Below are 27,485 nucleotides of genomic sequence, written 5' to 3'. Positions count from 1 at the left end.
CCGCTGCTCCCCTCCCCGGCCCCGCCCACCGGCCCCCGGAAGCCTCTCCCCGCCCCTGGCCCCGTCCCCCCGAAGTTTCTTGGGCCCCGGGCGGCCGGCGGGATAGAACGCAGTGAGCCGCCCTCGGCCGGGTGTGAATGGAGGTAGCGGAGCCCTCAAGGCGCCGGGCGTGAGCGGCGCTACCTCAGCGTATTCGCCATGGAGGAGGAGGTGAGGGCCGGGCCGAACGGAGGGGGCTGGGCTGGGGTCTCCCAGCCCCTCCCGGCGGTTGGGGTTCCGAAATCAGGCCCCCCGCCCTGCAGGGCCCACTCCCGCGGGTCTAGGCCCCCCACCCCCAGGCTGAGTCCTGGCAGGTGGGGCAGGGGCGGAGGTTAGGGCTCCGCGCCGGGCATTTGGAGACTGCGTCCTCCTTCATTATGCCTTTGACTTCTCTCACCAACCGCGGGGGGTCGTGGTGGTTATTGTCCCCTTTGGACTAATGGGGAGACTGAGGCTCCGGCGGGTTTGGTGACTAACAGAAAGCGGTCAGGGGAGCTGGACTCGAACCCACGTTACCGTGGGTTGGCCGGGTCAGATCCCGAGGGAACAGACTATGTGTGTGTTTGTGTGTGTGGTGGTGGCGTCCGTAGGTTGTGGGGTTCCTGTCTCAAGGAATCTGAGGCCGTAGCGGGAAGGCTGGAGAAGTTGCGTTCCCCCCCGCCCCAGCTCTGTATGTAAGCCCGTGTGGTCTGTGTGCATCTCCTTTCCCCTTAACTTCGCCCCCTGCTCTGCGTGCGTCTGAGGACGCTCTAGAGGCAGAGTCAGGCCCGCCCAGGAGCTGATCCTGGCCACTCCCTGCCTTCTCCACATCCCCGGGAGGGAGAACTCCCGGCAGGACCTGGGCAGCTGGACCAGAAATGCCCCCCTCAGATCTCCCTCTTCCCCGCGGGGCACTCTTGATCTGCGGTGGGATCAGGCGTTTTGTGACCCCTGCCCTCCGCTTGCAAACTCAGTTCTCCCAGCAGTCCCGTCATCCAAGGGTCCAGCAACAAGCAAACACTTACAATGTGCTTATGGAGTTAATATCTTAGAAGGAGGGGCCTGCTTGGTCTAGGGGATGGTACCGAATTTGTTTCTTGTCCCCTGTGGGAGTCCCAATTTCTGCCCCTCCCAACCCAAGGGAAGGGGATGTGTATTTGCTTGAATGGGTGGTGAAACCTTCACTCCTGAGGTAACCCTGGCTTGATTCTTGAGCCCTGAGTGGATGAGGCTGCCAGTGACCCCATCAATGCCCATCTCCCTACTTCTGACAATTACTGCCCAGGGACTGCTGGACTGGATGTCAGGGTTTCCTCCAGGCCAGGCCCTGCATTTCTGTGGAATGGTAGATAAGTCACTTCCCTTCTCTGCCTGCATTTCCTTTTCTGTAAAATATAGGGCCTGGCCTCTTCCCCAGGTCCTGACAGTATGATTCTGGCCCCTTCTCTCAGTGGGTGGAAGTAGGGAGCAAAGTCGGGCCACTATGATTTGCTGTGGTTTTTTGCTGATGGGTGGGGCTGTCCTCCCCTGCCCCATGCCCCTGCTGCTGGGCTGAGCTCTGGCTGAGGCCCTTCCCCTGCTCCCGGAGGATGTGGGTCGGGATTACTCCATCTCCTGGTCTGTCTGGCCCCTAATTAAGGAAGTTCTCCTGGGGCCTCCTGGGTGGATGGTTTGTCTGGTGGCCAACCTAGCCCTGCTCACTCCCTCTGAGTCTCTAATATTGCCACTTTTTGACTCCCACTTGCCAAAAGCTCTTGGCATAGCCGAGCCATAAATGGTGTTGCCCACCTCTGGCTACCCCAGCCTTATCTGCAGAGCTAGGGCCCCTTGTCCTTTTGCTCCCTTTTGGCATCAGCTCTCTTTTCTTCCCACTTCTCTCAACAGCTTTCCCTTGTTTCAGCACCTGTCTTTGTTTCCTGAAATGCCTCTTAGATCATAGTCACCTGCTCTTCCCTATGACCCCAACCCCAGGACGGCCTCCTCACCTCATTCCCACATGGCTGCCTGCAGCTCTGTCCCTGACTTTGAGTTTCTTTTCCATGCCCCACCTACCCTGGTGCAACCAAGCCCCCTCAGCCTCAGTGGCCTCCTCTGTTCAATGGGCTGGTAGTCCCCATTAGGCTGAGGCTTGGTGAAGAAGTGCTGATCTGGGTATATACCCACCTGTATTCTCAGGGCCTCAGTTTCCCTATCTGTAAAATGGGGTACTTACCCCCTGTATCTGCAGGGGGTAAGTGATTCGGAATTGTGATGATGGGTATGCAAGAGCTTTGAAAACTGCAAATATCAATGTAGGAGATAGTTGTTGTCACTGGAGTAATGTTGAAAATCCTGACTCTAGGCTTTCCTGTCTCAGCCCTGGGTTCTGCCCCCCTGCCCTCCTGCAGTCCTGTCTTTCTCTGGCTCTGTGCCAGTAAACTACAGTCTGCCCACCTGCCATTGCCTACCTAGAGCGTCATGGCAGTTTCTTGTCCCTCCATCCCATGCCCTCTTTGGAACTGGCTTTCTCATTTGTAGTGAAGGGGTTAAGAAAGTAGGCTCTTTGTACCTTTGTACCTTTGTACCTTTCCTTCTCCTTCTCCTCTGGGCCAAGGTATATCTCTTCTACTCATAGCTCTATCCAAAACCTACTTTTCCAAACTAGCCCCAAACTCTTACCTTCCCAGAGAGCTAAGATTGAGGCATTCCTCAGGGTAGGTGCAATGTTCCTCTCAAATAGGGAAGGCCCACCCACCGCTCAGACTAGGGACTTCCCTTAGACCCTGTCTGTATTGCCCCCAACAGACTAGAAGTTCCCCTAGGGCGGGAGCTGTCTTTCTCATCAGACTTGGAGTTCCATTTGGGCAGAGAGCCTCTATCTCTTCTCTGCTCCATCACAGGGCTCTGACATGGTAGATTCTTAGTTTGGTCACTGCATCATTGCATTTAGTCAAAGGACAAAGTTATCATAAGCTTCCTGTCTTGTTGGGTGTCCGCTAGCCAACAAGATTTCTTCTGCTGGCCTTTTCTCTTGTGTTATGGCTTTCTACCTGTTCCCTTCTGTACACAGGGTGGGTGAGGCTGGGTATCTTTTTTTTTTTTAATGAATGAATGAAAGAACGACCCAGAAACCATCCGATTTCAGCAAAGGGGAGCCAAGCCGTTGCCCACGGAGCTGCTCACATTGGGCAGAGGAGGGTCTGGGTGAGGATGGAGGGAATAACAGAGGATGAAACAGGAAGAGCCGTGGTCAGCTGGTTAGTAAGAGGAGAAGAGTCTGAGAAACTGGGCTGAGCAGTACAAAACCTTCCCTGTGAGCCTTGCCAAGGGGAGGGGCCACTTATTAAAACCTACTGAGGCATAACCAGGCCCCCTGGTGGGAGGAGGTCTCAGGGGCAAGGAGAGGGGCTGGGTGGAAAGTGGTGAACAAGCAGGACCCTGGCCTCCAACCAGACCTCCCACAGGGTGCCTGCTGCCATGGTGATTCCATTCAGGTGAACCCTTCTCTGGGCTTTGGGTCATGTCAGATCCAGCCCCTCACTTGCTCCTTTCCCTATCCCAGTACGCCTTCCTGCTTCAGTTCCACCATAGTCCCATACATCCTTGAAGACCCTGGGCCTCTCCATCTAAGCCAGTTATGGTGTTCATTGGGCACTGCTCTGCTAGGCCCAGAGAGGGTAATTGTTGAATATAAGGTTCTAGGCTCATCTTCCGGAGCTTCCCACTTATAGGAAGTTTCATGTGTCAGACAGTGGGTGATACAATCAGGGGAGGTCACAGTGAAGGGAGTTTAAAAAGAAGGCGTGAGATCGCATGGGCTGGTGGGTGGGCCCCCTGAAAAGCAAGCCTAGAGCTCAGAGGTGGGAGATACACTTAACAACTTCCTGTTCCACAGCCCCCGCTGCCTTGTTTAAGGGAAATCAAGAGTCTGCCCATTCAGGCCAGGTAGGCATAGGAGGTGACCAGCAGTACTATAGCCAGTTTTGCTGGTAGTAGGGATTAAGTATGAAAAGTGGGAGTGGGGTTTCCTATTTCCCAGTTTTACCCTTCCAGTCCTGGACCTGTGACCTTCCAGTGTCCCTGACAGCCTATAGGGGATCACAGAGGGGTTGGTCCCCTTGGGGTCCATTACACAGCCAATGGGGGTAGTGATATGAGGAGGGGACAGTTAAGTGCAGGGATAGGATATGAGAGCTTCCCCCTTCTTGTCCAAGGTCCTTGAAGTCCCCTCTATCCACTGGACAGGTATCTCATACTTGCCTATAGGCAAGCCTCCTCACTTCCTCATTCCTCCATCCAGGAAGACTATTTGGGACCATCCTACTTCCCCCTTTCTCTTGCCATCTACTAGTCTTAGGGAGAAACTCTGGGTGGGGATGGGGGGTACTCGGCATTCCTGGAGCTCCTGGAGCACTAGGGCCCAGCAGCTATAGCCCAAAAGGCCCTTGTCTTGAATTTTGAAACAGACCCAGGAGAAAGGATCCCTGTGGGCCAGAGGGATGGTAGTGACAGCAATCTAGGAAATCCTAGGTTCTGCTTTATATGCCTTATCTTTTCTTTTGCCTTTTTTTTGTTTATTTGGCAAATATAACAAAGCTAACAAAGTGACACTGAATAAAATAAGAACACACTATTTGTTAGAATGTAATAGTCTGAAGATATTCTGTGAAATATCTTACCAAAAATTGGAAAAACTTCATATTTTTTTACCCAGGTAAGCCCACATCTAAAAATACATTCTAAGAAAACAATAAAAGATGTAGACAAATAGTTACATATAATCTAATTCTTCACAACGTTATTTATAATCATGAACGTTTGGAAATAATCTAAATATTCAAAATTGGGTCATGGTTGTCAAACATGCCAACAGCCAAATAATGAAATATTATACTGTCATTAAAAAAGTATTTTAGAAAGAATACTAAATAGTATATGCCTTAACTTTATATAGCAACAAGCATTTGTTGAGCAACTCTATTGTGTGCCAGATACTATTCCACAGTGGGGGATACAGTAGTAAACAAAGCAAAAAACCCTGTCTTCATGGATGGAGTTATAACCTTTGCAGCTTCTACTATTAATATCTCCATTTCACAAATGAAGACACTGAGGCTTAGAAGGGTTCATAGACTTGCTTCTGGTCTACGTGACTTGGGCTTCAAAGCCCAGACTCCCAACCGCTGGAGCCTGCAGTTCAGACAGGGGAGGGGGGCACGCTAGAAACCAGGCCGGGCTTCCTGCCATGAGAGAGAACAGAGGCCTTGCCCTGCACAGCTTCTCACAGTTTATCACACGTCTGCCTGGGCTTGCCCTTTCAAAGGCAGCTGTGGCCACAGGGTAGCCCTGAGAAGAGGTGTGCCTCTTTTAACCAAGGTGCTTTTTTTTTTTGAGTTTTATGTAAATTATAAAGTATTCAGAATTAGTCAGTGCTAACTTCTAACATCCTCTAGATTCTGACACCTTGCCCCTGTCTTCCCTCCCCTCCACACTCAATACTCTGGGTACCAGTGAGGCAAAGTGGTCAGCAAATTGGGTGTATTTTTATTTTCATTTCACAGATATTTCTATTGTGTGTAAAAGAACGGTGCTGGGGACCCGGAGATTCATCTGACCCCAAATATGCAAGCATGTACTTGTCACCTAGTACACAGGCAGGCCATGGAGGAGGCACAGGATGTCAGTGACCAGCCTCAAGACTCCTAGGTGGCTGCCTGTGTCTAGAAGGGCCTGAGCCTAACTCTGTACCAACCTGTGAGCAAAGGCTCAGAGCCCTTGGAGTCCTCACAAGATGGGATGACTACCCTGACATCCCAGACTACAGTGGGGATAAAGGGCAGAGGAACCTTCTGCTTTGGGGAAGGAAGCAGGGACTGCAGAGTGAGTTCTCTAAAAGGGCTGGGTAGAGGGGCAGATTACCATTCTGCCTTCCTGATTCTTCCCATCCTTTCACTCCTCCTCTGACCATCCAACCTGAACCAAGTCTCCCACTGTCCTCTCTCACTTCCTCTGTTTATTCCTTCATAGCATTTCTCACTTATTAATGTCTGCTCAGCTTCCTTGACCTACCTACCCACCCATTGTGAGCTCTATGAGGGCAAAAGTTGTGTTATTTTTATTTACCTCTGGCTAGCCCAGGACCCATGACATTGTATTTGCTTAGTACAATGTTTGTTGACTGGCTGAATGAATGCATGATTAGACATCAAGAGAGCCAAAACAGTAGAGTGGGAAGAACTTGGGGTCACAGAAATCTGGTTTGAAGTCTGGCTCTTTGGGCAGCTCATCTCTCCTTTCCAAGCCTAAGTTTAGTGTGACTTGTGGACAGGGATGGTGCTGCCTTGGAGAAAGTTGTACAGGTTAAATGACACAATGTGTGTAAAACTTAACACGGTGGCTCTGTATAAGATGGCTTATTATTGCTACTGCTATTTTTAGTTATTACTATTGATACTGGATTAAGAATTTCTGCTTTGGGGTTTGTGGGAGAGCTCAAATGGGAAGATATAAGCAGGTATCCATAGGAACGACCTGTGGATCTTGTGGCCCTGTGGCAGCAGTCCTCATGGCATGTCTTGGTGCTGTCTTGCAGAGTGTGAAGGAGAGGGGCGAGAAGCCACGGGCAACGCGGGTGGCAGACAAGGCTGGCTGGATCAAGAAGAGCAGTGGGGGTCTCCTGGGTCTCTGGAAAGACCGCTACCTACTCCTCTGCCAGGCCCAGCTGCTGGTCTATGAGAATGAGGTAAGAACCTGTCTGGGCCTATAGTTGTGGGTTCCAGGGCAGGGGGGAAACTGGGGACAGCCCAGGCCAGCTGGAGTAGCCCAGAACTGAGGCTGGAAAGTATACTCCAGGTTTTTTTTTTTTGTTCGTTTTTTTTTGTTTGTTTGTTTGTTTTGCATGGGCAGGCACCGGGAATCGAACCCGGGTCCTCAGGCTGGCAGGCAAGCATTCTTACCTGCTGAGCCACCGTGGCCCGCCCTATACTCCAGTTTTGACATGCTGTGGAAACTTGGGCAAGTGCCTCACCTTCTCTGGGACTCTGTTTACAATATGGTGGCAATAAATTCAAGGGCAAGTTAGAGCTCCTGAATGAGAGGTCTTCTCACCTGTATATCCCATACCATAACTCCCTGTCACTGGGTAAGGATCTGCATAAATGAATGTTCCAGAAAACTGAAGCTTGGTAGTAGAAATAATAATTAGCACTCACAGTTGCATGGAACTCTTACATATCTCTCACCTGGTGCTCAAAACAGTCCCATGAGAGTAAGAGTGAGCATTATGGTACATTTTACAAAAGAGGACACTGAGACTTAGGGTAGTGAAGTGGTTATTCACCATCTTAAAATGAATGGGAGATCCAGGTCCAGAACCAAATCTAGTGTTCTTTCCACCAAGAGACACTGAAAAGTCAACTCCAAAATTTATTTTTGATGGAAATCCTCTAAAATATGTTAAATATTCTCTGCCTCCTTCAACAGAAAGTACTGGGCTAAGTTGAACCTTTCCTTGGTGGCTAAGGGTCACTCAGACTGTTTGACACTGCCAGCCTATACTTTTCAGCTTTGCTCTCTCCTTTTATGTCAAACTGCCAGTTGCTACCTCTGCTTTTCCTTGTCCCTCTAGGAGTCCTCACATCTTCTGCCCTCACACTCTTGTGCCCATTCTAGCTTTCATCAGGCTTGGAGCTGGGACAGCCAAAATATTAAAATTGAATATTAAGAGTCAGTAAAGCTCTGTATGAGAACCTGAGGAGGAAAGTACATGAATTCACTGTTGGAATTTGTAACTATTTCTGGTAGCTTTTACTTGTAGATGTTGTTTGTGTTCTGGGGTTGAGGCTATCAGAGGGCCCATTTGCTGAAGATGGGATATCACTGTGTGCTTTTGACAGATGAAGTATTGGAAAAGAACTAGCCTGGGGGCAGAAGGTGAGGATCCTGTCTCTCTTCCCCATCAGCCTCTCCCAGGGTGCCTCATGGTGTCTTAATTGTCCCAGGCCAAGAAAGGTTGGGCAACCCAATAAGTGTATAAAGGGGCTGTCTTTGAGAAGCACCTTCCTGATCCTGCCTGGATCTCAAAGCTCATGAAATTGGATGTCAGGGAAGCAGCTCTTGAGGAGGGCAAGGGGATGAGGGTATGTAAGCACAGTTCCCAGATGTTCTACACTGCTGCTATCACCAAATTAGGATGTGCCACAATTGGGAACGTGGCAGCAGGGGGATATTTTTATAAATGAAGGGGGTTGTTTCAGCTTCCTCCAAGGCCCAGCTGCTTTATGAGTGAGTGACAGGCCTCCAGCTTTTGGCCCATCAGACCCTGCCAGACTTGTCCAGGGCCACCTCTCCATATCTGGCCACAACAAGGAGCAGAAAGGATTTCACATCCCCCAAATACACACAAAAGAATCCAAATCATGCTTTTTTAAAAAGGGTCATATTAAAAACTTAAATGCAATTTAAAGAACTTAGCACTCGGGGGTGGGGAGCTTGGCTCAGAAGTAGGAATTGAGAAATGCTTATTAGCTCAATTCCCCTTTCTAATGTAAGGAACTAGGCAAGTGCAAACAGCTCTTGGCTTTTTCTGTGCTGTCAGAGAGGCTGACATTCCAAAGATGCTGCCCCCGCCCAGTGCCTGCTGGTTTATCCCTTTTTCTGAGCTGCAGAAGGGCCTGGATGATTCAGCATTTCGGGTGGAGAGGAGACCCAGGACTGACAGCTGTGGAGAGCTGGCAGCTGGTGGTGGGGACAGACTGACTGTTTGGTCCCAGACAAGGAAGGGCTGTGTTTGGGCCAGTGGACATGGGGCAAGTGAGCTGCTGTCTGTGAACAGGGGATCCTTCCCCAAGCAGCTTCCTTCCTTTGGATGCCTAGGTAGGGAGGGCTTCCTGGGGTCTCTCTCAACAGACATTCATTCCTGTAAACTGGCCTAAAGTATGCTCCTCTTCGATGCTGCTCTCTGTAGGGCACTGTGGGGAAAACAGGGGAGAGAAGACCAAACAGGGAGTTAGGACTATGCTTCGCCAGGGCAGGGTTCTGTATCCTTGGTGCTTAGTATGGGGCCTGCTCCTGCTCAGTGCTTTGTAGATGTTGGTGTGCTCTCAGTAGTAAGTGACAGGGAACTTCAGAGGAGGAAGAGCACCAAGGTTCAGGGGCTCTTGGGGTGGGCAGTAGATGAGCTTCTTGGAGCAAGTGGATTTTACAGGCCTTTGTGTTCAGTGGAGAAGCCTGGAAGGGGTTGTAGACTAGGGATTGGAAACAGGTGTGGAGACAAAAATGGGAAAAGACACCTGGAATCTGAATGGGAGCGGCCAGGCCAACCTGGCCATCTGTGCCCTTTTTCTGAAGGGCTGAAAAGAGAGTAGATCAGTGCTTATCCACCTTGCAAAGTCATCTGGGTAACTTTAAAAAAAAAAAACAACTGATGTCTGAGCTCTACCCCCAGAGATCTTGAAGTATTGATCTGGGATATTGCCTAGGCATATGTAGAGCAATAGTTCTTAAACTTTAGCTCGCATCAGAATCATTTGGAAGGCTTGTGAAAACTCAGACTGCCATGACAGGTGCACAGATAGTTCAGTGGTAGAATTCTCGCCTGCCTTGCAGGAGATCTGGGGTTCGATTCCCAACCCATGCACCTTCCCCTCCACCAAAAAAAAAAAATGCTGTGAACAAAATTCGCTATGATATACATAACACATAACTGCTTCTCTGTGTGTGTATGTAGAGATATAGAAATACAAATATGTAGGGAGACACAGTAAAAAGTAGCAAAAAACTCAGTCTGCCAGGCCCGTTCCCCCAAGTTTATGATTCAGGAGGGATGGGGCCTAAGAATTTGCATTTCTAATAAGTTTTCAACGATGCTGCTGCTGCTGCTGCTGCTGCTGCTCCAGGTGCCACACTTGGAGGATCACTGCTGTAGAACAGCCCAACAATAAGGCACCAGTCAAGCCTGCTGACTCACTGGGGGAAGTGTGATGTAGTAGAGACCCCTGACCTAGGAGTCTAAGTTTTGGATTTGAGTTTGGCCCTGCCCCTAGGGCACGTCATTTCTCCAAGCCTTATTCTCTTCATCTATAAATTGAGGCAAATATGGGGGGCTCTAGGCTTTAAGGGTGGTTGTCAGACTCAGAAGAATCAGGTATGCAAAAGTGCTTGCCAAGTGTTAGGGTTTCTTAATTCATGCTGATTAACATCGAGGCAATTTGAGGCATTTTCTCTGCAAATAATCACGTCTCTCTTTCTCCCAGGGATTCTACCAAAAATTGCAGAGCACCTGAGCATCTGAATAGATGCTTTTACTGATCCCTGCCTGATGTCCAACAGCAAGAGCTTCCTTAACTTGTCTGCCAGTTTTCTGGGTGGGGTACCCTTGGGAAGGGCCTTCTTCTGCTTCCCTGCACTCTCCAGGTGAGAGTGTACTACACCCAGGAAGTTGTTCAACTTGGTCTCCCCTAGAAGGGGAACCAGCTCACCAACATTGCAGGAGGAGCTTGAATCGGGCAGCTTCTTGAAGAGGCTCCTGGTAGATAGAGCCCGTGGGGAAAACTTTCAAGTGTAAGACTTCAAGGCAGAAAGACAGCCTGGAGCTTGTCCAGGGATGGCATTTCTGTTAATGAGGAGGCTCCAGAATGCCAGGCTGGGGTGCTCTTGCCTTTTCCATTGTACTTGACCTGCAGGCTGGGTTGCGAAGCTGCTTTCTCATGCCAAGGGTCAGTGGAGGAAGATGCCAAGATGGGGAACCAACTCAGAATCACTGTGGTGAAGGCAAAGCATGTAGCTCTAAATATGCCTTGTTCATACTTCCCTCTGTGGCTCTGCTGAGAAGGTCTTTTCCTTTCTTCCCACTTCATGTTATCCTGCTCCCCATTCCAGGCTACCTTTTCCACACATCTGCCTGGCCCCTGGGTCTGCCTGGACCTCTGGTCCACTTTTTCTGAGTCCAGCATCCCTCTCTGTTTCTTTCTTTGGCCTTGGACACATTTGACTCAGTCATGCTACCCAAGTCTGGAGTATGTATCCCAATTCTCATCTGGATGGCAAGCCTTGAGAGAGTTCCTCCAACCAGCATATACTGAGCACCACCTGTACAGCAAGGTGTAAATACTACATTTCAGTGACTGATTGGCAGCCTGAGGTCCCCCTTCTGACCTAGGGTACCCTTGTCTGTGTGGGATCAGGGTCTGGAGCATGGCCTGGGTGGCTGATGGTCAGGGTGTGTCTGGCTCTTACCAACCCATGTCCTTCTGCCTCCCCAGGACGAGCAGAAGTGTGTGGAGACAGTGGAGCTAGGCAGCTACGAGAAGTGCCAAGACCTTCGTGCCCTCCTCAAGCGGAAACACCGTTTTATCCTGCTGCGATCCCCAGGGAACAAGGTAGGGAGATGCTCACTGCTGCCTGATGTCCCTCAGGCCAGGGTCTGCTTGGGCACATCACCTCTGGAAGGCTCTCTAAGGCCAGGTTCCAGGCCCTTAAATGCAGCCTGCAGGTTCTTTGTTGAGTGTGTCTGAGGCTCAAACTCAGGGGCCACCACAGATGGACCTTTTACTCATTTTTTCTTGGTACCTTCCAAGTCCCTGGTTGACAGAGGATGCATTTAGGGCTCTGCTGGGAGAGCTCTGCTCCCCTCCCCCGTTCCTGGTCCTGAGGCCTCCTTTCCAGGCTATAGTTAGAAAATAGCCTTTGGGAGGCAGGGTCCTTGTCCTTCCCCTCCTGTCCTGGGCTGAGGGCAGGAGGGCTGTGGATGAGGCCTCCACCCCACCAGGCCTTTGATACTCTGACATAATGTAGACTGGAGCAGAGGGAAGGGAGTGACCGCCCCTCTAGCCCACACTTTCCTGGGTAGGCTACCCCACACTTTCCTGGGTAGGCTACCCCACGTGTGCCACAACCTGAACTCACTAAGAAGACTGCCGCCCCTGCCTCAGCTCTCCCCACTCTTGCACTTTCTTTTCTTGACTGTAGCTGGGGAAGATCTCTTCCCTGTGAGTTTCCTTCCCTGTGCATTGATATGCTGTGTGTACAGCTGAAAAGTTTGCGGTTTGCACCACATTTCTGTAGTGGGGAGTCCCGGGTGGGTGTTGACAGATGGCGTAGTTTCACAGATGTTAAGAGGGAGTTCAGATTCTGAGGCTGGAGTGACAGCACCTCTGGACAGCTGGACTATGCCATGCTCTGCTCAACCTCTGTGTATCATGTGGAGCCTCTCAGAGTGCGGCTGAGTCACAGAGGCTGTCACAGAGGTGGGGGCGGGGGGGGGAAGGGTCTGTATCTGGGCCTGCTGGAGGTCATTCTGTTTCATCCTCAGCTTTGGGGACTAGAGTCCAATCCTGTGGTCCCCTGGGCCTTTGGCCCTGAAGGAAACTGTGATGTTTTACTCATTAACCCTTTGCTCTTCTCCATGATGGGTAGGGGAAAAAAGCAACCAAGACAGCAGTGGAGTAGGCAGTGGAACCCTGATAGCTTCTGTACCTTCTCACCGCTCCCAGCCCTTATACAGGAAATTAGAGGATGTGCCCTCACGTAAGGGCAGATTTATAGTGTTTTGCGGGCTTGTGGAACTGGACCCAGGTTTCATTTGACTTCTGCTGTTTAGGGTTCTTTGAAGAGGGGAGAGACATATTTTGGGTTTTCAGGCTCAGGCCCCTATTTTATCCTGGAGACCTACTTTCTCCCTGAGTGAACACTGTACATGTGTACATGTGTTTGAGAGAGACACAGAGTGGTTTATGTGTGAAGGTCTGCCACCTGGGTCTCAGGTGTGTATGTGTCTCTTTATATGCAGGCATGTGTCTGCCTGGCCCTGGGTCTGTTGGGTCTTTGCATGTCTCTTGGTGTTGATGTAGGCTGGAGAGGGCCTTGGCTCTCTGTCCTCTTCTGTGGGTCGCTCCCCCCCCAGGTCTGAGAATCGGCTGGTGGTGGGCTAGGTAGCCTGAGTGGGCTCAGGGTGGGCCATTACCTTTGGAGAGGCCTGTTTGTAGAGCTGTATTCCCAACTGCGTCAGGCCACACCCTTCCCCTGTCCCCTAGCCCAGCCAAGAGTTGTTGGTAGTCTGGGTGATTCTGGGAACAAGATGATCAATTGATCAATTGGGAGATGGGGCTGAGGAGCCAGCTGGGGGGCAGCAGGGTGGGGACGACAGCATACCCTGGTTGCAGCTTGAGAGCCCTGACCCTCACCTCCACCAGGAGCTCACTCAGAGGGTGGGTTCTCCAGAGGTCTATTGGTGGACCTGGCCCCTAGCACCACATTCCCCAGATCTCCTCACCTTCCTTTCCCATTGTCCTGGTGCCCCCTATCCCCAGTGAGGTCTCCAGCCAGCCCGGAGGTCACATGACCCCACTGTCTGGTCCTGAGGCCGCCTTTTTTTTTCCCCTTTAATCAAATAAACAAAGACTCCAGTGTCTGGCATGCCCCTTCTCCCCCTGACTGTCAGTCCTCACGCCCCTGCCCATGAGGTCACAGGCAGACGCTGCCAGGAAATAGGGTGGCTGCTGCTGGGCCATGCTGCCCTACTGTTCTCAGCTAGCTTGGTCCTTTCCTCTGTGCTGTGCCTCCTCTCTCTCCCTCCTACTTTTTTTCTCTCTGCTGTTTTGCCTTCCCTCCTGCCCACCCCTAAGCCATGTGGGCCTTTTTTTTTTTTAATCTTTTTATTTGAAATACTTTCAAACTTACATGACAGTTACAAAAGAAAATACAAACTCCATACAGAGAAGTCCAGCATACCCTTACTCACTCCAGTTACCTAGAGTCACCAAATTTAACATTTTGCCACATTTGCCATATCATCTTATCTATTATATATTTATCTGTCTGTCTATTTGTCAATCCATTTTCTGAACGTTGGAGTATAGGTTGAATACTTCATGCTCCTTGAACACTTAACACTGCCATGTACATTTCCTAAGAACAAGATATTTACTTATATAACCACTTTAAATTTAAAAAATTTACAATGATATAAAGCTTAGAGTCTATATTCCAATTTTTTCATATGTCCCAATAATGTCCCTTTGAGCCTTTTCTACTCATTTCCTAGATCCTATCCAGGATCATGTATTACATTTAATTGTCATTGTCTCTTTAGCTGCTTTTCTTTTTTTATTATTATTATTATTATTTTAATTTTTTTTCTATTCATTATTTTTTAATTGTAGGAACATATATGCATCATAAACTTTCCCATCTCAACCACTCTCAAGCATACCATTCAGTGGGATTAATCACATTCACAATATTGTGGTACCCTCACCACTTTCCATTACTAAAGCTCTCCCATCTCCCCAAAAGAAACCCTACACCATTATGCATTAACTCCCCATTCTCCCTGCCCCCCTGCCCCTGGCAGCCTGAACTCTAATATCTGTCTCTATGAGCTTGCATACTCTTCAATATTTTCTTTGCAGTTACTGTGGGGCTTAAACTTAACATCCTAAATCTGTAACACTCATTAGTTTAGATATAACTTAACATCAATGGTATATACAAACTATGTTCCTGTACTCCTTCATCCCCCTACCTTTATGTATTATGAGTCTAAGACTCCCAATTTAAGTTACATTTTATGCATTTGTCTTTTTGATCCTATAGGAAGTAAAAGGTAGAGTTACAAACCTTTTTTGTAAGTAAAAAAAAGGGTTTTTTTAAAAAAATAGTACTGGCATTTATATTCACTCGTGTCGTTACCCTTACCAAAGATCTTTTTAAATTCATTTTTGAAAGATAGTTTTGCTGGTTATAGAATTCTTTGTTGGCAGTTTTTTGCTTTCAGCACTTTAAATATATCATCCTGCTGCCATCTTGCCTCCATGGTTTCCAATGAGAAATTGGAACTTAATATTATTAAGGATTCTTTGTATGTGACATTGCTTTTCTCTTTCAGCTCTCAGAAAATCTCTATCTTTGGCATTTGACAGCTTAATTTTAATATATTGCAGTGTGGGTCTTTTGGTATTTATCCTGTTTGGAGTTGGTTGAGTGTCATGTATGTATATATTCCTGTCTTTTGTTAAATTTGGGGAGTTTTCAGTCATTATTTCTTTGAATATTCTCTCTGCTCCTTTTTTTCTTTCTTCTTCTGGGATCCCCACAATGCATCTATTGATATGCTTGATGGTATCCCACAGATTCCTCAGGCTCTTCTTACTTTTCTTTATTCTTCCTTCTGCTTCTCAAATGGGATGACTACAGTTGTCTTAACTGATTCTTTGGTCTGCCAGTTCCAATCTGCTGTTGAACCCCTCAAGGGAATTTAAAATTTTTGTTACTATGGTCTTTAGCTATTTGGTTCCTTTTCATAATTTCCATCTCTCTATTGATATTCATTTTGGATTCATCTATTCTTTTCCTGATTTCCTTTAGTTCTTTATCCATGTTTTCCTTTAGCTCTTTGAGCATATTTAGGACCATTTTTTTCTAGTATATTCCAGTTCTAGTCCTACTCACTAATGGTTTCTAGTGCTTTAATTTTTTCCTTTGCGTGGGTCACCACTTCCTGTTTCTTTTTATGTTTTATAATCTTTTGTTGAAACCTGGACATTTTGATATTTTAATATGTTATCTGGAATTTAGACTCTGAGGCATCTGTTCCTTAAGCTTGTATCCAGCTAGTGTTATGGCAGAGCTTTCCTCAAATGCTGGGAGCTAAGAAAAAAAAAAGAAGGAAAAAAAGAACATACCTTTCCCAGTCTAAGCAGATTGAACTGTGGGAGGTATTTCACAGTGATTTTAGAGAATAGTTCTAGACCAAAGCGTAAGGGGCCTCCCTGATGCTTTCTGTGCAAACATCTTCTCCTGGGCATGCACATTTGGCCCTAGGAATTCCCTCATTTACACTGATCCAAATGTCTCCTTTTCCCTAGGAAAGTTGCCTTTTGGTCTGGGCGCTGCAGTGTATGTTCTACAGCCAGCAGTTCCTTATCCCAAGTGGCTACTGACTTCTCTCCCACAGCATTCTACAGGCCAGCTCTGTGAGCTTCTTTTTTTTCCCCCTTCTTTTCTTAAATATTTTTATTGAGAAATATCCACACACATACAGTCCAATCCTATTATACAGTCAGTGGCTCATGGTATCATCACATTGTTGTGTATTCTCCACTATTATCATCTTCAGAACATTTGCACCACCCCAGAAAAAGAAATAAAAAGAGGGAAAAAAAAGAACTGATACATCCCATACCTCTTACCCCTCCCTCTCATTGACCCCCACAATATTTCAATCTATTCAGTTTTTATCCTTTATCTCCCCCATTACTTATTTTTATTTTTTATCTTTTTTTTTTCCTCATCTTTCCGTACCCTGGATATAAGGAGCATCAGACACAAGGTTTCACAATCACACAATCACATTGTAAAAGCTATAGAGTTATACAATCTTCTTCAAGAACCAAGGCTACTGGAATACAGCTCAACAGTTTCAGCTGCTTCCCTCCAGCCACTTAAAGACACCACAGACTAAAAAGGGATATCTATATAATGCATAAGAATAACCTCCAGGATAACCTCTCGACTCTGTTTGAAATTTCTCAGGCACTGAGACTTTGTCTTATTTCCTTCTTCCCCCTTTTTGGTCAAGAAGACTTTCTCATTCCTATGATACTGGGTCCTGGCTCATCCTCTGGAGTCAGATCCCACAATGCCAGGGAGATTTATATCCCTGGGAGTCATGTCCCACATAGGGAAGAGGCCAGTGAGTTCACCTGCCAAGTTGGCTTAGCGAGGAGTCTGTGATCTATCTTTTACACACAGAGTGAGTCCCTTAGGCTACCACCAGACAAATTGGGCCAGACACATATACTCCCAGTATGTACACAAGGGTAGCATTGCTCTCTCTAGAAGTGGGAACAGGGATCTGCTCTGGGAGAAGAGGGGAGAGGTGCCAGCCAGGGAACCACAAGATCCTACTGCCTATTTTTAATTAGTACTAATATTTTTATTATAAAACTTTTTCTTGATTTGACATTCTCCCTGTTACTATAATCCTTTAACTGTCTTCTGGAACTTTTAGAAAGATGTTTCTGCCAGGTTTTGCTGGTTGTTTTTCCTGGGGGAACGAAGTCCTGAGGTGTCTCACTCTACCTTCTTGATAGGAGACTTGCCCTATGTGGTCTGTTTTGTGGCTAGTCCAGCTAGCTCCTAACCTAGGAGGGCCTGTCCCCTTGGGACCTCTTGGAAAAACTTGGGGCAAGGACTTGTGGGGATGGGGCAGGAAGAGCTACTTCTCTGTATTCTAATAGTCCCCATTTTGATCATCCTTGTGGAATACCTGGCTCATTGGGCTATTATTACAGGGTTCCTTAGGGTGGGCTGGGTCCTGTTTACCTGTAATCCCTCTCCTATGAAAGTCTTTTGGCAAGCACACAGTAAATCTTCCCTGAGGCCATTTCCCTCATAGGGGACCGGAAGGGAGTAGAGGCCTTCCCCCTCAATCTGTCACAGGCAGGCTGGGCCATTGGGGAAAGGACCAGTTTGAGTTGGCCTCTGAGGTTTGGTTCTTTTCCATTGAGGCCCAAATTAGTGAAGAGACCTGTGCAGGGTGACATTGTAGGTTGTCAAGAGAGTTGAGTTCTCTCTTGACTCCCAGAGCAGTATTCTTTCCCCTACCCCACTCCTCTGTCTGCTGCTCAGTTCAGGTGTATCCTACTCGAGCTTTCTGACATGCTCCGTCCTACCCCACAAACTCTGAGTCTGAGAACAGTAGTAGGAGTTGGAGGGACTGGCCCTGAACCCCTTCCTAGCAACCCCTATCTCAGGTTTGAGGGGTCTTTGCAGACCCTGGATGCAGTGCTGCCCCTCCCTGAGCCTGGTGCAGCTCGGGTGGCTGGGCTGAGGCAGTTGCCAAGGTATCCTGGGGTTTCTGACTTAACAGCACATCTGCTGCCAGGATACATTTACCCTGATCATGCAAATGAACTTTTGGCTGTGCCTAATGGGGAGCGAGGGGTCCCAGAGACCTAGGGCCCTGTCTGAAGAGGAGGAGGTGGCAGCCAGGAGGAAGTTACATAAGGAGGATGCTGAGGGGGGCCAGGTGGACTGCTGTATTATATCACTAGGAGAGCGATGGGAAGGAAGACATTAGGAAACACCAGGGCAGGAGATGGGTGGGCAGGTGACCCTCTGGACAAAGACCTATGGCATCTTGAGGTCAGAGAGTGGGCAGTGGTCCAAATTGGGACAAGAATAGGGACACTGGGCCAGTTCATTCATGTAGTGACTGTTTACTGAGTCCCTACTATGTGCCAGTCCCTGGCTTTAATCATATGTAACTCCCTCAGCCTGTTTTCTGTTTTTACAGATGAGGAAACTAGGACTGGTCTTTACAAGAAGAGGTAATGATGGTAATTTCTATTACTGAGCACTCTTCTGTGTCTAGCTCCCCATTTAGTACTTGAGACACATCATTTTTTTATGATCTTCAGAGCTCCGTGAGGCAGCTTGGGTGGTGGTCTCTTTTTACAGACCAGAAAACTGGGGCTCCAGGTTAGACAGCTGTAAGAGAGGGACTGTCTGGCTGAGGCCCTGCTTCTCTGTCCTCCACACAGGCCGTCCTTCAGTTTACATGGCCTCACTCCTTCCCACTCATTTCCTGTCTGATTTTGGGCCTGGCAGGGAGGAAGCTCTTTCAGCTGCCCTTTGATCCTAGTATAGGAGTTTGGAGTTAACTACTATGATTAAGAAGGGACTGGTGAGAAAGGATAGAAGTGGAGTCAGGAGTCATGGATTCACATTAGACCTTACCCAAGTCCCATCCCACCTGCAGAGCCTCAGTTTCCTCACCTGTATGATGAGGGGGTTGCAATTGATCCCAGTGCCCTTTCTCCCTTAGAGTCTATGATTCAAGGCCAAAACAGAGACACCTTCTCTCCCTGCCCCCCGGACTTTAGGAGGAGTCTGGACATATTTTTCATTTGGTACCAGGACTGAGTCTGAGGCCCACTGTGGAGCAGAGGAGTAGCCCTGGTCCCAGAGGACCTTTACCTGGGGACACCTTTCACACCTGCCTCTCATTTTACTCAGCTTTATAGGTGTAGACTGGGACCATTCCTACTTTACAGAGGAGAAACTGAAGCCCAAAAGTCAGGCAGCTGGCCCAAGGGAAGTTCTGTGGAACTGAGAGCAGATCTGGGGTCTTTCACTGGGCAAGGCATATTTTAATCCGTACTCTGGTAGCTGCATGTTTTTTCTGTGTCCCAATCCCGAAACCCCGATGTCTGACACTTTGTGAGGGTCATTTTGGTTTGCTGCTGGCCCACTGTGCCTGGGGTAGACCTTGAGATCTGGATGGGAGCTTCCTTCAGACTCCAGGTATGAGCCCTGTTAAATGTCTGCCTTTTTCCTCACTACAGGTCAATGACATCAAATTCCAGGCACCTAGTGGGGAGGAGAAGGACTCCTGGATTAAAGCCCTCAATGAAGGGATCAACCGAGGGAAGAACAAGGCCTTTGATGAGGTGGGGTGCAGCTCTGTGGACAGCTCTGTGTCCCCTTTCCCACCCTTTCCAGCCTGTGTGTAATCTGAGAGAGGACCCTGCTCCCACCTTGCCCCAGATAACCCCTCTATTATGTACTACCACAAACACTGGGGCATCTGCTATTGTTACTTCTAATCCTCACAACAGGCCCCCAAAGTAAGTGGTGAGAGAGAATTTATCTTGTTGGTTATGATAGTTGCACCCTTTCCAGCCCAGTCTCAGCTGGGTACAGCAGGTAGGTCTAGGCTAGAGAGCCTGAGATTTCACTTTTCAGCTTGGCCACAAAGTCAAGCTTGGCCCTAGGCCTCCCTGTCTGCAGTGACTGCCCACCCCTGCAGACCTCAGCCCCCTGTCCTGGTAGTGGTAACTGTGACACTGGTGGCTGTGGTCAGTCTTTGGGAGGGCAGTTCTATGAGTGAGGCCATACTCTCCAGCAGGGGTTTGTCTTAGACATCATGGGCTCTTAGCTGTTTGAGCTGAAATAGACTTTAGGGACCTCCTGGAGTGGCCCCTCAGATTGCAGAAAACTGAGGCCCAAGTGGAACAAATCTTCCCAAGCAAGTCTCCTCTTAACACCCAGGTTCCCTCTTGGCTGCTAGCCCGTACCTCCTCTGTCATGTCCTATGTGACCACGTCATGCTCAGCCCTTCACTATCTGGGGAAAGTGCCCCTATTTCATGGGCAGGTGGTCTAGGCCCTGAGCCAGACCTGGAGACTGAGAAGTCTTAACTGTGCCCAGATTTCCCACTGAACCTTACTCCAGTCTTCCTAGCTACTCCTGAGTCTTTCCTTACCCTGAGAGAACTGCCCTTCAGATACCCGAACCCAAGGGGTTAGAGGCCCTTGTCTTTCCTGGGCTATCCTCAAGAGTCCTGGGAGAATGGCTGGGGCCAGGGCAGGCAGGTGATCATGGACTGGGGAAATGGTTATTGCATCTCCCTTCCTCCTCTACCTTACTAAGCTCTCAAACAGCCTCAGGGCTGCTTAAGTCTTTGTAACAGAGAGGCAAGTGCTGATGATCCATATTTGGGCAGGAAGACTGAGGCAGAGAGAGGGAGTGCCTAAGGTTCTGCAGAGGCAGACAGGGCAGTATAGAGTCACAGAGAGAAGCAAAAGTCCAGAAACAGGAAGATGCCTCATAGAGGTGGACAATAGGTGGAATGCTGATGCTGTCAAGTGAGGATGTGGGGAGCAGATCCTGCCTCTGAGTCAGGGTAGTGACTAGGCATTTCCCACTGGGCTGAAGACCTGGTGGAAGCTGACCTTCCCTCCCCTTCCAGGTTAAGGTGGACAAGAGCTGTGCTCTGGAGCATATAACACGGGACCGGGTGCGAGGGGGCCAGCGGCGCCGACCACCTACGAGAGTCCACCTGAAGGAGGTGAGGTCTTGCCCCCAGCTTGGATGGGTGGAAGGGCAGTTGAGCCTGGTACTACAGCCCCTTGGTATCATACATAGGCTTTTTTCTGAGGATAACTAAAGTTGAGGGTTCCTGAGTCTCTCTCACTCTCTCAGGTCTACAGGGAATGTCTCTGTGAATGCATCTGTATTATATGTACTAAAGGTGCAGATGTCCAGGAAACCATAGCCTGCTCCATTTGCTGAACCTGTACACTGGCCTTAGGCCTGGAGTTGGTGCCAGAGGGGAAATTAAGAGCTCAGAGCTCTACTTCCAGTGGAGGATAGACTGTCTACAGACTGGTCCAAGCAGAGCTATGTCTAATATTTGTGCAAGGATGTAGGCTGACCTTCCAGAATCCAGTGAGGAGCCACTGCAGCATTTGACTCTTGAAGGATGGAACTGTGGCTTTGACTCTTGAAGAAAGAAAACGTTTCAGTTGGTAGACTCAAAGTGAGAGGGGATTTCTAGTAGAAGAAACGGAGTGACCTGAGGCCTGAGGTAGGGAAGTTTAGGGTGTGCTGAGTGGCACCGTTTGGGAGATTGGTCTGGAAAGGCAGGATTTGGGGAAGGAAGTGGTGTGGAGGTCTTGAATGCAGGAGCTGGGGACAGGATGGGATGGTGCTTTCCAGAGGTCAGTTAGAGACCCTGAGTAGGGTGGGTTGGGTTGAGGGAGGGAAAGGCAGAAGGCCAGGAAGCAGAGTGGGAGAGGCTGGTGCTCCATGCTCCAGGAGGGAATGAGTAGGAAACAGCCAATGAGAGAGACATTGAGAAATGAGAGCCACCTGTAGATTTCTCATTGACTAGGGGGTTGAGGGAAGCAATTAGAAGAAAGGAAGGTTTGCAGAGATGCCCCCAAACCTGGGGTCTGGGAGAATGGAAGCCCCTGGTGTAGGGAATTGGGGAGAAGGTATGGGCAAGGACGGATGGGAGCCCTCTTTCAGAGATGGAGTTCATGGGGATAGGCAGATGACAGGACAGAGATTTTGGAAGCCAGGAGAGAACCTCAGCAAGTGCTACATTTGGGGGATGGGGAGCAGCCAGGAAGGAGCCAAGGAAGCGGAAACCAGAGAGGCAAGCAGCTCATCTGGAATGTGACTGGCACAGAACCTAGGGGGTCATCAGCCAGGTTGGCTGCCCCAGTTACAAGAGCAGGGCTGAGGAAAAGGGGAATGTCATTTGCAGCATTTTTTCCAAGAGAAGGAGTCAGCTTAAGCTATAGTGGGGGTGCAAAGCTGGGGGGTTGCTGAAGGGAATTAGACTGGAAGGAAAGATGGAGTCAGAACTACACTTTGCAGAGAAGGGGCCCCAGGTCATTGGAGGACTTGTTTTTGAACTGAGACAGCCTGTTTATGTCTCTAAGCTAAGGGAGAAGAGCCTGCAGAGGGAGTGACAGAAGTTGCCAGAGAGTATAGGAAGGCCTAGTGAGTGGGTGGGGAGGAGATCCAGGAGATGTGGGGAGAGGACAGCTATGGAGGGAGGGATGTCCCTGAGGAGACTTCAGAGAGGGGGCAGTGTGGGTGGGTGGGGAGGTTCTCTCATGGTCCCTAGTGACTGGGCACATGTATTGAACAGATCACTGGTATGTGCATATAAAAGGACCCTCTTTCTAAGGGACCGTGGGAGAGGCTTCATGCCCAGCTCTGCTCCAGGACCTCTGAGGCTCCCCTGGAGAGTCTCCATGCCCCTGGGCCTGCTGGGTATCCCCATAGGTCCCTGGAACCAGGTGGAGGGCAGCCAGCTGCTGGGTGCAGCTGTTCTCCTCTGGCAGTCAGTTCTGGTCTGGGCTGCTGTGCCTGGGACCACATCTGTTGACATGAGGAGCATGGACACAGGCTGCTGAACAGCTGGACAAGCAAAGGCTGGAGAGATCTGGGCCAGAGGGCTGGGTAAGGAGCTGGCAGACCAGACAGAAGGCTCTGGGAAGAGGAAGCAGAAATGAGTGAGCTTGAGATGCCTTGGGAGACCTGTATTTAAATCCTGGCCCCATCCCCAGTTGACTATGGAGACCCTGAGCATGGTGGCAAGTGGGTGTGTTACACAGAAGGGACTCTCCTAAGGCTATACAGCCAGGTAGGTGACAGAAATAGGACTGAAATTATGTCTTCTACTGGTCATAAGTAGCCTCATTCCTCAGCTGGAAAAAGCCAATTTGGGGCTCTAAGTGGGCACCTTGTCTCTGACTTCTGGGCTGTGAGTCCCAAATAGGAGCTTTCTCTGGGGCCGAGGGAGAAAGAGGAGAAGACTTATCAGGGAGTCATTTCTCCTTCTCATCAAGTGGCCTTGGAAGCCAGAGTACAGGGATGAAGGGTGGGAGACAGGAGCCCAGGCAGCATGGATGGGAGGGTTTGAGGGCCTTTGCTAGTGGGCACACCTGACCCAGTAGCTGGTCATCCAAGATGATTCCCACTTACTTTCCCCACCAACAGGTGGCCAGTGCAGCTTCTGATGGGATTTTGCGCCTGGACCTCGATGCTCCAGACAGCGGGCCACCAGTCTTTACCCCCAGCAGTGATGTCAGTGCAGCCCAGCCCCAGGAGATGCTCCGGCCCCCCATGCCTCCCGCCAAGCCTTCCTCAGTACCCAAGACAACCAGCCTTGGTGACAGGGAAGAGACACCTGTAGAGGACAGAGCCCCAACCCCTGTCTCAGCAAACACCGAGGCCTACTCCGAGAGCCAGGCGGACTCAGAGGCCCTGCAGGAGGAGGACAGTAGCCCTGAGCAGTCCCCCAACAAGGCCCTGACTGACAGACTGAAAGTGAGCTGGGAGAACCCCAGCCCCGAGGAGCCCCCTGCCCCAGAGGGTATAGAAGCATCCAACCTGCTCTGTTCTGAGACTTCTGAAACTACCCTCAAGGAAGGTGGGAAGCCCCCTACACCCCCACCCAAGATCTTATCAGAGAAACTGAAAGCCTCCATTAATGGGATGGAGGCTTCTGGGACAGCCCACGGTCTAGTGGCCCCTGAGGCCTCTGCCCCAAGCCCAGCCCAGGTCTCAGTAAATGGCATGAATGACAGCCCTGAGCCTGACAAGCCCTTCCAAGCTACAGCCACTCCAGCAACTTCCCAAAAGGATACAGTAACGTCCACAGCAATGCATCAGTTCCATCCCCGCTGCTCCTCCCTTGGGGACCTGCTTGGGGAGGGCCCTCGGCATCCCCAACAGCCCAGGGAACGTCTGTATCGGGCCCAGCTAGAGGTGAAAGTGGCCTCAGAACAAACAGAGCAACTGTTGAACAAGGTGCTGGGCAGTGAACCGGCCCCTGTGAGTGCAGAGACATTGCTCAGCCAGGCTGTGGAGCAACTGAGGCAGGCCACCCAGGTCCTACAGGAAATCAGAGATTTGGGGGAACTAAGCCAAGAAGCACCAGGACTAAAGGAGAGGCGGAAGGAGCTGGCGACTCTGTACAGGAGAAGCGCACCCTAGAGCTTGCCAGGCCAGAGGCAGGGTCCCTCCTGGCTGACCCAGTTCATCAATGCCCAGTTCTGCCAAGAAGTGTGCTTCTGCTTAGACTGTAGAAGAGCCATTGGGCATATTGGGATTAGGCCAGGAACTGCAGAGACTCCTGGATGTCCTTTCTGCCCTGGCCTGGCCATTGTGCCAGGTGCCACCCTGGGCCACTGTCCAGCTATTGAGAAGGTCTCTGGGCTCTGGGTTTGGGTTGGAAGCACACACCCAGGACCTATGGGCTTATGTGGTTCTTCACTGCCCCAGAGCGTTGTTGCAGCACTTGGGGTTTCTGGGGATGCATCATCTCTGCTCTTTGCCCCCAGTAGTTTACATTCCTGACTTCTGAATAGAGCACAGCTGAGCCCCCCTGCAGATATTCCCAGGCAGGAGACTCGCGGCAGAGGCAGCCTCAAAGCCATCCTCCTCTTCTACCCAGTAGGTGCAGAGGCCCTGGTTCCAGGCTATAGATGAGACCTAGATCCCAGGGAGGGCCTCTTAAGGCAGGTGGGAGGCATCTGCTGAAGCTGTTTGCTGTGTGACCCTTCTCTGGCCCTATGTTTCTTTTTCTACAAAATAAGGAAGTTTTCTGTACTCTCTTCCTCTCTGGTGAGCTGTGATTAGAGGTCTTAAATCAGGAGAATTCCAAGGGGAAGGAGGAACTCAAAGGGTTGCTTCATCTAGTCCCTGCCCCTGGACCAGCTTGTGTCTAGCATTTTACGTTCCTAAAGAGGTGAACCCCAAATGGCCCCAACATCAATATCCAAGAAACTTATATGCAATTATCATAAACCAAACTTCAGAAGAGAATCCCCCAATTTTGGTGCCTCCTTAGATAGAATTTATGTCTGGGTCTCTGCGGTTCCTTCTCAACCCAAACAGGTCCTACATCATATTTCTTCAAATGCTGATGAGGGTATATTGGAACCTAAAACCTCTCACCCTCTCCTACCCCCACCCCTTTGGCTCAGGACCCAGATGGGCTGCTTCTCCTTAACCGTCTAGTGAAAGGCGCACTTTCCCTTCTCACTTCCCTGGCCCATCCCTGCTTCCTGGGCCTCTTCCAAACCCACCCAGGATTGTCCTTGCTCTGGGAACACACATTCTGTCCCCATCCTGCTGCAGCTGCTGGACCCAGGGCAGGGCCTATAGGTGTAGAGGCCCTGAGAGTCACAGCCACTCTCTCTGGCACCTGTGGGGTGGGAGCATCTCCTGAAGAGCCTGCCCAGGGGATTTCTGCATGTGCACTTTCATATACTGAGAGAGGGAGGGTCACAGTAGCACGCCCTGGCCTTTAGTCATTGCCCCACCCCTCCAGAAGTCGTGCCCACTGAAGGCCTGCTGGTGCAGGTCAATGCCTTCTTGCTGTACTTTCACTGTTTTTGAAGGGAGTGAGCAGGGATCAGAAGGGGCTGATGTCTGCTTTGTGGCTGGGCGTTGGACAGGGGCCAAAGTGAGAATCAGTACCATGGTTTGCAGTCCCCTATCAGCCTCCCCAAACCACATTCCTGGGCAGACTGGGCTCCCGTACCACAATCTGACCCTCTCCCTCTGTCTCCAGTAGGACCACGAATGTGACCAGGTGCCCACAGTCATATGTCCCTCCTCTGTCCTCCCTTGGGGAACAGCTCTTCCACCAGCAGCCTAGTCACCTGCTTCCAAGAATTGGAGCTTCAGTTTCCTCCTCTGTCAGATGATCAGGCAGGATGGATAGTTCTGGGACTACTCCAGTGCCCTAATGCCACTGGTCTCCATGGGCTTCCCATGCCTTGGCAGCCTGGACTGCAAGAGGGACACTGGCTTTAGGGGGTGGGTGGGCAGGCATACACAAGGGCTGCCTTGTCTGCTCCCTGAGGAGGGCATTCCGTGTCTTCTCTTATGAAGCGCCTTTCTTAAAGTTTGGCAATAAATCTCTTTTTATGAAACTTCTCTATTCCAAGCCTTTGTTGATATGGGGACCAGAGCCAGGACTGGCCTTAAGGAAACAGGATAAGCAGGGCTTGATTGCTACATCACCAGTCCCCAGTTAAAACAAAGTCCTTCAGTTTTAGGGTCCCTCTTCTAGAGGTGGGGCTGGAGACATCACCTACACCCAGACATCTTTCCACAGCCTGGGAGCTAAATGTCTTACATTTTATATTTTATGTCTTAAATTTTGTAAAACAACGCTTTACAAAATTTAGTTTAGATTTTTATTTGGAAGTAATTTCAAACTTACAAAAAAGCTACAAGAATAAGAATAGTACAAAAACACCATATACCTTTACCCGGTATTCACTCGTTTTTATCATTTGCACTTTCTCACATACACATATTTTTTTTCTTCAATCCTGGAGAGTTAATTACATACGTCATGGCTCTTTACCTCTATATCCTTCCATGTGTAGCGTATTTTCTAAAAACAAGGATATTCTCTCATAAACAGCACAGTTATCAACTTCAACAAATTTAACATTGACACAATATTTTATTGTTCATATTCAGCTTGTCATTTGACACGATAATATCCTTTATCGCATTTATTTTTCCTCCAGTGCAGGATCCATTCATAGGGTCAGGTATTGTATTTAATTGTCAGTCTCTTTAGTCTCCTTTACTCTGAAACATTTCCACAGGTTTTCTTTGTCCTTGATGACATGGAAATGAATACAAGAATACAGAGTCTCCCTCCCCCTTTTAATAGACCATGCTTCATTTGGGGTTTGAAGTTTCCTTGTGGTTAGATTCTGGTTATGGATTCTCAGCCAGAAAACTGCATTGGTGATGTGTAGCAAGAAGCACATAGTATCCATCTATCCCTCAGTGATGATGTGAATTTTGATCACCAGGACAAAGTGTGATTTTCCACTGTGTTGTCAATGTTTTTTTTCTCTTGCAACTAATAAGCAGTCTGTGGGAGACATTTTGAAACCATGCAAATATGTTTCACCTCATCAAAACTTCCCCATAGATTTTTATCCACTGATGATTCTTGCTTGAACAGGTCTTTCTTATGATGGTTCCAGAGTGATGATTCCAACTACTATTTTAAACTCAGTGGTTAGGGGTGACTCTGGGCCCTGTTTTAGGCTAATAGCAGCCCTGACATCTCAGTGGAACCCCAGGGCATCTCCAAACACTCTTTGGAAGCCCCCTGGCTAGTGGTCAGAGCTCCAAGTTAGGCTGCCAAG

General features: G+C 49.3%; 1 protein-coding gene across 1 annotated transcript; it reads left to right on the top strand.

Annotated features, from left to right (window-relative positions):
* Window positions 1-46: 46 nt before the first annotated feature.
* PLEKHO2 (pleckstrin homology domain containing O2) lies at window positions 47-26,240 on the top strand. The gene is made up of 6 exons (XM_077128211.1): window positions 47-210; window positions 6,590-6,739; window positions 11,259-11,375; window positions 19,344-19,448; window positions 20,750-20,848; window positions 23,296-26,240. Exons 1-6 carry the CDS (start codon window positions 199-201, stop codon window positions 24,292-24,294), a joined length of 1,482 nt encoding a protein of 493 aa, XP_076984326.1. The 5' UTR covers window positions 47-198; the 3' UTR covers window positions 24,295-26,240.
* Window positions 26,241-27,485: the final 1,245 nt, after the last annotated feature.

The sequence above is a fragment of the Tamandua tetradactyla genome, chromosome 14 (assembly GCF_023851605.1).
Source record: "Tamandua tetradactyla isolate mTamTet1 chromosome 14, mTamTet1.pri, whole genome shotgun sequence".
NCBI classification, from domain to species: Eukaryota; Metazoa; Chordata; class Mammalia; order Pilosa; family Myrmecophagidae; genus Tamandua; species Tamandua tetradactyla.
The sequence above is the reverse complement of the archived record's forward strand: the minus strand, read 5'-3'. Positions and strand labels throughout refer to the sequence as shown.

Excerpts from the sequence above, each read along its gene's own strand:
- PLEKHO2 (XM_077128211.1), top strand. Across the intron at positions 6,740-11,258 it reads TGCTGGTCTATGAGAATGAG|GACGAGCAGAAGTGTGTGGA; the intron begins GTAAGAACCTGT and ends CTGCCTCCCCAG. Across the intron at positions 19,449-20,749 it reads AGAACAAGGCCTTTGATGAG|GTTAAGGTGGACAAGAGCTG; the intron begins GTGGGGTGCAGC and ends CTCCCCTTCCAG.